This window comes from Rhinatrema bivittatum, unplaced genomic scaffold (genome assembly GCF_901001135.1).
Source record: "Rhinatrema bivittatum unplaced genomic scaffold, aRhiBiv1.1, whole genome shotgun sequence".
NCBI classification, from domain to species: domain Eukaryota; kingdom Metazoa; phylum Chordata; class Amphibia; order Gymnophiona; family Rhinatrematidae; genus Rhinatrema; species Rhinatrema bivittatum.
This window is the reverse complement of record NW_021820945.1, coordinates 63,543-73,885: the sequence shown is the minus strand read 5'-3', so window position 1 is coordinate 73,885 and position 10,343 is coordinate 63,543. Positions and strand designations below refer to the sequence as shown.

At 60.8% G+C, this 10,343-nt stretch overlaps 1 protein-coding gene across 1 annotated transcript; it reads left to right on the top strand.

Annotated features, from left to right (window-relative positions):
• Positions 1-283: 283 nt before the first annotated feature.
• On the top strand, positions 284-945 carry LOC115082315 (nuclear factor 7, ovary-like; the record flags this gene model as incomplete). Its single annotated transcript, XM_029586550.1, is given in 1 exon segment — positions 284-945. A coding segment is annotated over 1 exon segment (639 nt), but the record flags the coding sequence as incomplete, so codon positions are not given.
• Positions 946-10,343: the final 9,398 nt, after the last annotated feature.

The following is a 10,343-nucleotide window of genomic DNA, read 5'->3' as shown; positions in this document are numbered from 1 at the left end:
GGGGCAGCCGTATCCACCGGCCGGATTCGGCGTGCCGCGAGTCTGCCGTGCCGCGGTCGCTTTCCAGCCCGGTGCAGGGGGGGGGGGGTGCCAGGTTGCGGGTCGGGGATTAACGCGTGGGGGTGGGGTAGAGGGGGGGGGGCACGAGGCTTGGCTTCTGCATGACCCTGCATCACCCTGCGGGGGGAGGGAGGGGGGGGGGGAGACGACGCCAGGCGACTGGAACTCAGGTTGGTTTTTTTTTTGTTTTTGTTTTTTTCGGTATTCGAATTCCCTCCCTGCAGTTCCCAAGAACCTTAAGCTGGACCCGAACACGGCCAGCCCCTTCCTGGTCATCTCGGACGGGGTGAAGGTGCGCTGCGGGGACAAGAAGAGGGCGGTGCCGGAGGCCCCGGAGCGCTTCGACCCCGCCGCCTGCGTGCTGGGCTGCGGGGGCTTCGAGGAGGGCCGGCACTACTGGGAGGTGGCCGTGGGCCAGAAGGCGGAGTGGGGGATAGGGGTGGCCAGGGGCTCCGCCTCCCGCAAGGGGGAGGTGCGGCTCAGCCCCGAGCACGGCTTCTGGACCCTGGTGCGGGACGGCCGGGGCTACGGGGCCTTCACCCTGCCGCTCACGCCGCTGGCGCCGCCCAGGAGGCCGCAGCGGGTGGGGGTGCTGCTGGACTGGGGGGGGGGCGGGGAGCCTGGCCTTCTACGACGCCGAGCAGGGGGCCCACCTCTTCACCTTCCGGGCCGCCGGCTTCGGGGAGAGGGTGTACCCCTTCTTCTTCACCGGCGTGAGGGAGGGCAAGGGGGACCCCCTGCGCCTGGTGCACCTCCAGCTCTAGGGGCGCGCGCGCTCCCCCCCCCCCCCCCCCGCGTGAGAAACCTGCGCCGCGCCTCGCAGAAACACGTCCTGGTTCAGATTGTACCCACCCGCTGGTGATGTAATAAAAATTAATGCTTTTACGCGCCTCGCTCTCTGTATCCGACGCTGTGGCTTGTAATATTGCTCGGGGACGGCCTGGTTCTGCTCCGATCGCATGCGGGTCCACTGGGCCGGTGCAGAGCCCTCCCAGCTGCCTGTGCTCCCTCCCGCAGCCTCTGACCAATAGCAGAGCCCTCCCAGCTGCCTGTACTCCCTACTGTACTCTCTGACCAATAGCAGGGCTCTCCCAGCTGCCCGGGGTCCCTCCCGCAGCCTCTGACCAATAGCAGGGCTCTCCCAGCTGCCCGGAGTCCCTCCCGCAGCCTCTGACCAATAGCAGGGCTCTCCCAGCCACCCATGCTCCCTCCCGCAGCCTCTGACCAATAGCAGGGCTCTCCCAGCCGCCCGTGCTCCCTCCCGCAGCCTCTGACCAATAGCAGAGCCCTCCCAGCTGCCCGTGCTCCCTCCCGCAGCCTCTGACCAATAGCAGAGCCCTCCCAGCTGCCCGTGCTCCCTTCCACAGTCTCTGACCAATAGCAGAGCCCTCCCAGCTGCCTGTGCTCCCTCCCGCAGCCTCTGACCAATAGCAGGGCTCTCCCAGCCGCCCGTGCTCCCTCCCGCAGCCTCTGACCAATAGCAGAGCCCTCCCAGCTGCCCGTGGTCCCTCCCGCAGCCTCTGACCAATAGCAGAGCCCTCCCAGCTGCCTGTACTCCCTACTGTACTCTCTGACCAATAGCAGGGCTCTCCCAGCTGCCCGTGCTCCCTCCCGCAGCCTCTGACCAATAGCAGAGCCCTCCCAGCTGCCTGTACTCCCTACTGTACTCTCTGACCAATAGCAGGGCTCTCCCAGCTGCCCGTGCTCCCTCCCGCAGCCTCTGACCAATAGCAGAGCCCTCCCAGCTGCCTGTACTCCCTACTGTACTCTCTGACCAATAGCAGGGCTCTCCCAGCTGCCCATGCTCCCTCCCGCAGCCTCTGACCAATAGCAGGGCTCTCCCAGCTGCCCATGCTCCCTCCCACAGCCTCTGACCAATAGCAGAGCCCTCCCAGCTGCCTGTACTCCCTACTGTACTCTCTGACCAATAGCAGGGCTCTCCCAGCTGCCCATGCTCCCTCCCGCAGCCTCTGACCAATAGCAGGGCTCTCCCAGCCGCCCGTGCTCCCTCCCGCAGCCTCTGACCAATAGCAGGGCTCTCCCAGCCGCCCGTGCTCCCTCCCGCAGCCTCTGACCAATAGCAGGGCTCTCCCAGCCGCCCGTGCTCCCTCCCGCAGCCTCTGACCAATAGCAGGGCTCTCCCAGCTGCCCGTGCTCCCTCCCGCAGCCTCTGACCAATAGCAGAGCCCTCCCAGCTGCCTGTGCTCCCTCCCGCAGCCTCTGACCAATAGCAGAGCCCTCCCAGCTGCCCATGCTCCCTCCCAGAGTTCTGCCCTGCCCTGGGCTTGTATTTATGGGTCCTGAAGTCACCAGGGGAGCAGAGTGAAGATGCGACCTGGCTCGGTCCTAAGTCCTTTGGCGCCATCCAGTGGTGATTGATGGGAAACGTCTTATGTCATTTGAGAGAGCTTCCTGGTGACCTGGAAGGGTAAGTTTCGGGTGCAGTTTCTGTAGACTTTTTCTCTCAAATGGGGTGGAGGGAGGGGGAGGGGGTAACCTGCTTGGGAAAAGTCCTTCTGTGAACTGCTTGGGGCAAGGCGCTTTGCCAGAAGGATTGCCGAGGCAGTGACCAGTGTGGAGGAGGGCATGTGAGCTGGGTTTTCTAGCGCCGGTCAATGTGACCCGAACCCCAGCACCAGGGCAGTCCGGGCCTTCCCTCTCCTCCCCACTCCCCATCCCCCACCGACGCGGAGTTTCTCCTGCTGGCGGGACCGAGGGACGGGGGCTCGAATCGCTGGTCCCTACTGATCTTGCGCTCTCTGTTGAGAAGCGCCAGAAAGAGGAGGCGATGCCAACGTCCCGTGCGGAGAGGCCGAGACCCGGCCTGGGGGTATCGTGTCCGGTTTCCGGAGACCGCGACCTCGGGAAGGGTTAGGGAGAGGCCGCCCTGCGGGATGAGGCTGGGGCTGTAACAGCACGGACACCGACCCATGCGTTACCTGCTGCTCCCTTCCTCATGCAGTCTCTTTTTTTTTCAATGCAACACGGGAGAGAGACAGCGCACTGTATGTACACTCACACACTCTCTCTCTCACTCTCTCACACACACACACTCTCACACTCTCTCTCACACACACACTCTCTCACACACTCTCTCTCTCACACTCTCTCTCTCCCCACACTCACTCTCTCACACACTCTCACTCTCTCTCTCTCTCACTCACTCACTCTCTCCTCACACTCACTCTGTCTCTCCGCGCACACACACACACACACACACACACACACTCTCTTCCCCCCCCCCCACCCCCCGGCTAGGAGCATTCATTCTGTGTCTCCTGGGCCCGGATTCTGTAATCTGACAAAGAAAGAGAAATTTTAATGTCTCCCAGAGAAAAAAAAAACAAAACGAGGCCAGCGGTAAAAAAAAAACGCCGTGTGCTTCTAAGGTAATGAGGGAGAAATTGATGGGGAGGGAAAACCAACAGGAAAATGCAGGTCCGCCGAACTCAGCCCCGGAGAAAAGAAAATTGCCTCGAACAGAGTGAAATGAATCAGAAAGTTAATTGGACAGTTCCAGAGAAGGAAAATGTTTTTCCTTTTCATCGGGTGCCTGAAACAGCACAGCCTGAGCACCCCCTCCCCTGGCAGCGGCCGGGATACTGCAGATCCCACCCGGCTGCGCCCGCTCTCTCCTCTGGAGGGTGGGGAAGATCCTGACCCCGTGGGGAAATAACTATCCTGGTGCTTTCTGGGGTGCAAGGCCTCACCCCCAGGAGCTACAGCAACGCAGGGCAGCGGGGGGGGACCTGCAGCCACCTCCTGGGGGGGGGGGGGGAGGGGGGACGGCGGTGGACTCGGCCAGAGGGGCTCACCCAGCGGCACAGCCGGGGGATTGGAGCCGAGGCAGGGGAGAAGCACTGTCCGAATCCCCAGGAACCCCAAACCTTAAATTAGTAGTGGTGGGGGGAGGGGGAGGGCAGGATGGATGTGACCGGAGGCCCATTACAGGCAGCAGAGAGCATGGCGGATCGATCTTTCTGTAAAGTGATGGAGAAAGCGTCAGCCCCCAGCTCTAATGCCGCTCGTTCCCCCCCGTTCCCTGATAAATTATTACCGGAGGCTGCATTTACAGGGGGGGAGGGCGAGCTTGGCGGCCGCAGAGCAGGAGAAAAGTGCCAATGGGACACCCCCCAGCCCCTCTCCCCTCACCGCTTCTCGTCCGGCTGTCATCAGGGAACAGCTACTTCCAGGGCTGCTCTGGGGTCCCTACCAAGGTTTGAAACACCCCCCCCCCCCCCCCAAGGCATGTCCGCTAAAAGACCAGAGCCAAGATTGGAGCCCCCGGCCCGAGCTGATGGCATCAGGTGCCCTGGGGGAATTACAGAAGGCTCTCCCCTGATCAAAATGGGGAGCAGGAGGCTGCGGGACTCAGGTGCTGCCCCGGGGGGGGGGGGGGGGGGCTGGGAAAAGCCTTTGATGTGCTGGAATAGGATTTCCTTCCCTTCATCCACCAGGGGGCGCAGCGGGTAACAGTGGAGTGGAGAGGCTTGGGAAGGGTTCGGCTTCTGCCTCCTGCACACAGCAGTGATGAGGGCCCTGATTTATTATTCTGCAAGCAGAGAATGGAGAGAAGGAGGGGGACCCCCTAAAAGCAGGAGAGAGAAGCTCCCTGTCCTGGAGGGGGCCAGATACACCACACCGGGCTCCGATACCGGGAATGGCGGGTCAGGGATAGAGAAGCTCCCTGCCTCTGAGGTGTGCAGACACGCTGCACCGGGCTCCGATACCGGGAATGGTGGGTCAGGGATAGAGAAGCTCCCTGCCTCTGAGGTGTGCAGACACGCTGCACTGGTTCCTGATACTGGGAATGGTGGGTCAGGGATAGAGAAGCTCCCTGCCTCTGAGGTGTGCAGACACGCTGCACTGGTTCCTGATACTGGGAATGGCGGGTCAGGGATAGAGAAGCTCCCTGCCTCTGAGGTGTGCAGACACGCTGCACTGGTTCCTGATACTGGGAATGGTGGGTCAGGGATAGAGAAGCTCCCTGCCTCTGAGGTGTGCAGACACGCTGCACTGGTTTCTGATACCGGGAATGGTGGGTCAGGGATAGAGAAGCTCCCTGCCTCTGAGGTGTGCAGACACGCCGCACTGGTTTCTGATACTGGGAATGGCGGGTCAGGGATAGAGAAGCTCCCTGCCTCTGAGGTGTGCAGACACGCTGCACTGGTTCCTGATACTGGGAATGGTGGGTCAGGGATAGAGAAGCTCCCTGCCTCTGAAGTGTGCAGACACGCTGCACTGGTTCCTGATACTGGGAATGGTGGGTCAGGGATAGAGAAGCTCCCTGCCTCTGAGGTGTGCAGACACGCTGCACTGGTTTCTGATACTGGGAATGGTGGGTCAGGGATAGAGAAGCTCCCTGCCTCTGAAGTGTGCAGACACGCTGCACTGGTTCCTGATACTGGGAATGGTGGGTCAGGTGTAGAGAAGCTCCCTGCCTCTGAGGTGTGCAGACACGCTGCACTGGTTCCTGATACTGGGAATGGTGGGTCAGGGATAGAGAAGCTCCCTGCCTCTGAGGTGTGCAGACGCCGCACCGGGCTCCGATACCAGGAATGGCGGGTCAGGGATAGAGAAGCTCCCTGCCTCTGAAGTGTGCAGACGCCGCACTGGGCTCCGATACTGGGAATGGTGGGTCAGGGATAGAGAAGCTCCCTGCCTCTGAGGTGTGCAGACACGCCGCACTGGTTTCTGATACTGGGAATGGCGGGTCAGGGATAGAGAAGCTCCCTGCCTCTGAAGTGTGCAGACACGCTGCACTGGTTCCTGATACTGGGAATGGTGGGTCAGGGATAGAGAAGCTCCCTGCCTCTGAGGTGAGCAGACGCCGCACTGGGCTCCGATACTGGGAATGGTGGGTCAGGGATAGAGAAGCTCCCTGCCTCTGAGGTGAGCAGACGCCGCACTGGGCTCCGATACCGGGAATGGTGGGTCAGGGATAGAGAAGCTCCCTGCCTCTGAGGTGTGCAGACGCCGCACCGGGCTCCGATACCGGGAATGGTGGGTCAGGGATAGAGAAGCTCCCTGCCTCTGAGGTGTGCAGACGCCGCACTGGTTTCTGATACCGGGAATGGTGGGTCAGGGATAGAGAAGCTGCCTGCCTCTGGGGTGTGCAGACATGCCGCACTGGTTTCTGATACCGGGAATGGTGGGTCAGGGATAGAGAAGCTCCCTGCCTCTGAGGTGTGCAGACACGCTGCACTGGTTCCTGATACTGGGAATGGTGGGTCAGGGATAGAGAAGCTCCCTGCCTCTGAGGTGTGCAGACGCCGCACCGGGCTCCGATACCGGGAATGGTGGGTCAGGGATAGAGAAGCTCCCTGCCTCTGAGGTGTGCAGACGCCGCACTGGTTTCTGATACTGGGAATGGCGGGTCAGGGATAGAGAAGCTCCCTGCCTCTGAGGTGTGCAGACACGCCGCACTGGTTTCTGATACTGGGAATGGTGGGTCAGGGATAGAGAAGCTCCCTGCCTCTGAGGTGTGCAGACACGCTGCACTGGTTTCTGATACTGGGAATGGTGGGTCAGGGATAGAGAAGCTCCCTGCCTCTGAGGTGTGCAGACACGCCGCACTGGTTCCTGATACTGGGAATGGTGGGTCAGGGATAGAGAAGCTCCCTGCCTCTGAGGTGAGCAGACGCCGCACTGGGCTCCGATACCGGGAATGGTGGGTCAGGGATAGAGAAGCTCCCTGCCTCTGAGGTGTGCAGACACGCTGCACTGGTTTCTGATACCGGGAATGCTGGGTCAGGGATAGAGAAGCTCCCTGCCTCTGAGGTGTGCAGACACGCCGCACTGGTTCCTGATACTGGGAATGGTGGGTCAGGGTCAGGATAGAGAAGCTCCCTGCCTCTGAGGTGAGCAGACGCCGCACTGGGCTCCGATACCGGGAATGGTGGGTCAGGGATAGAGAAGCTCCCTGCCTCTGAGGTGAGCAGACGCCGCACTGGTTTCTGATACTGGGAATGGCGGGTCAGGGATAGAGAAGCTCCCTGCCTCTGAGGTGAGCAGACGCCGCACCGGGCTCTGATACCGGGAATGGTGGGTCAGGGATAGAGAAGCTCCCTGCCTCTGAGGTGAGCAGACGCCGCACTGTTTTCTGATACTGGGAATGGTGGGTCAGGGATAGAGAAGCTCCCTGCCTCTGAGGTGTGCAGACATGCCGCACTGGTTTCTGATACCGGGAATGGTGGGTCAGGGATAGAGAAGCTCCCTGCCTCTGAAGTGTGCAGATACGCCGCACTGGTTCCTGATACCGGGAATGGTGGGTCAGGGATAGAGAAGCTCCCTGCCTCTGAGGTGTGCAGACACGCCGTACTGGTTTCTGATACTGGGAATGGTGGGTCAGGGATAGAGAAGCTCCCTGCCTCTGAGGTGAGCAGACGCCGCACTGTTTCTGATACTGGGAATGGTGGGTCAGGGATAGAGAAGCTCCCTGCCTCTGAGGTGAGCAGACACGCCGCACTGGTTCCTGATACTGGGAATGGTGGGTCAGGGATAGAGAAGCTCCCTGCCTCTGAGGTGTGCAGACACGCCGTACTGGTTTCTGATACTGGGAATGGTGGGTCAGGGATAGAGAAGCTCCCTGCCTCTGAGGTGAGCAGACGCCGCACTGGTTCCTGATACTGGGAATGGTGGGTCAGGGATAGAGAAGCTCCCTGCCTCTGAGGTGAGCAGACGCCGCACTGGGCTCCGATACCGGGAATGGTGGGTCAGGGATAGAGAAGCTCCCTGCCTCTGAGGTGAGCAGACGCCGCACTGGTTTCTGATACTGGGAATGGTGGGTCAGGGATAGAGAAGCTCCCTGCCTCTGAGGTGAGCAGACGCCGCACTGGTTTCTGATACTGGGAATGGTGGGTCAGGGATAGAGAAGCTCCCTGCCTCTGAGGTGTGCAGACACGCCGCACTGGTTTCTGATACTGGGAATGGTGGGTCAGGGATAGAGAAACTCCCTGCCTCTGAGGTGTGCAGACGCCGCACTGGTTTCTGATACTGGGAATGGTGGGTCAGGGATAGAGAAGCTCCCTGCCTCTGAGGTGTGCAGACGCCGCACTGGTTTCTGATACCGGGAATGGTGGGTCAGGGATAGAGAAGCTCCCTGCCTCTGAGGTGTGCAGACACGCCGCACTGGTTCTGATACCGGGAATGGTGGGTCAGGGATAGAGAAGCTCCCTGCCTCTGAGGTGAGCAGACGCCGCACTGGTTTCTGATACTGGGAATGGTGGGTCAGGGATAGAGAAGCTCCCTGCCTCTGAGGTGTGCAGACGCCGCACTGGTTTCTGATACTGGGAATGGTGGGTCAGGGATAGAGAAGCTCCCTGCCTCTGAGGTGTGCAGACACGCCGCACTGGTTTCTGATACTGGGAATGGTGGGTCAGGGATAGAGAAGCTCCCTGCCTCTGAGGTGTGCAGACACGCCGCACTGGTTTCTGATACTGGGAATGGTGGGTCAGGGATAGAGAAGCTCCCTGCCTCTGAGGTGTGCAGACGCCGCACTGGTTTCTGATACTGGGAATGGTGGGTCAGGGATAGAGAAGCTCCCTGCCTCTGAGGTGTGCAGACGCCGCACTGGTTTCTGATACCGGGAATGGTGGGTCAGGGATAGAGAAGCTCCCTGCCTCTGAGGTGAGCAGACGCCGCACTGGTTTCTGATACTGGGAATGCTGGGTCAGGGATAGAGAAGCTCCCTGCCTCTGAGGTGTGCAGACACGCCGTACTGGTTTCTGATATTGGGAATGGTGGGTCAGGGATAGAGAAGCTCCCTGCCTCTGAGGTGTGCAGACACGCCGTACTGGTTTCTGATATTGGGAATGGTGGGTCAGGGATAGAGAAGCTCCCTGCCTCTGAGGTGTGCAGACACGCCGTACTGGTTTCTGATATTGGGAATGGTGGGTCAGGGATAGAGAAGCTCCCTGCCTCTGAGGTGTGCAGACACGCCGTACTGGTTTCTGATACTGGGAATGGTGGGTCAGGGATAGAGAGGGTGCAGAACAGACAGAGGGCAGCAGGCTGGGAGCTCCTGGAGTGTCTCTTACGTTTCATGAGAGCAGAATTTATCCCCCGTGTCCCTGGCTTTGGCGTTGCTGTCTGTGAAGCCCCCAAGGTAGGGGGAACCCCTTACCCTCCTGCCCTGGAGACAGCTCTGCCTCAGGCACCTGGAAACGGGGACTGGATGTGGCACTGCCCCTGTGCTGGATTAGGGTACCAGACCCCCTGCCTTCCGGGGCAGATACTGACTCCTCTCTTCCCCCTTTCTCTCTGCTGAATGCACCTTCCCCCTCCCCTGCACTTTTGCTTGACCTCAAACCAGTCCCAGCTCTCGGCAGCAATCTTCCGTCTCTCGTCCAAGGCGCCAGATCTCTCCCTCTCTTTCCTGAAAGCTCTCCCTCCCTCCCTCCGTGGTATCTTAACGCAGGGAAACCCTGTGGCAGTGATTTGCCCTCCGGTGAATGTGTACACAGCAGCGTCGTTCTTTGTACGGTGCTGTGTACACACGTCTCGCTGTTTTGTAAGCGCTCACCTAATCACTGATCCACCCCAGCGGCCTGCGGGTAGGAAGGGAAACCTCTCTCTGCCCAGGGGGAGACCTGGCAGGGTCACCCTCCCCCCCCCCCCACCCCCCCATGTTGGCCTGGAAGGTCAGAGAGGAGGCCACGCCCCCCCCCCCCCCTGACTTTTCGCTTTCCTTAATCCTAAGCTTTTTCCCCCTCCTGACTTTAGTGACTTTCTGGCCTCTCCTCTTCCTGGAGTGAGAAGTCGTGACCTGGAAGGGGGGGGGGGGGGAGATGCTGGCACCACCTGGGGCACTGCCCTCCCTCCCTCCTCCTCCTCCTGCACCGTGCGAGTGCACAATAAACAGGCGCAGCCCCCCCTGGCACCCGCCAGGCAACCCCAGGAGCGCAGCCCGGGCAGAAGCATCGCCTCGTGTGCCTGCCCTCCCCACCATCCACTCTCCCAGGCCTCTCCTCGCTCTGCCCTGGTACCCACCCTTGCTCCTCCCACTCTCTCTCCTCCCTCTCTCACAGATTTCTTGCCCGATGTCCTCTCCCCTCCCGTCCCCAAGCCTACTCCTCATCATCGCCCTCCCTTCTCCCTGCCCCATGTCTCCCACCAGCCACTCTCCTCTTCCTCCACCCCCCAGACCCTTCTCATCCCCAGCCTCGCCTCTCCTCCATCTGCCCAAGGCTTCTCTCTAGCTCTTCCCTTCTTCCTTTTTTTTTGGCAGCCCTGGGGGGGGGGGGGGGGGGCTGTGCCAGACAGACAGCAGCTCACAGGTCGGG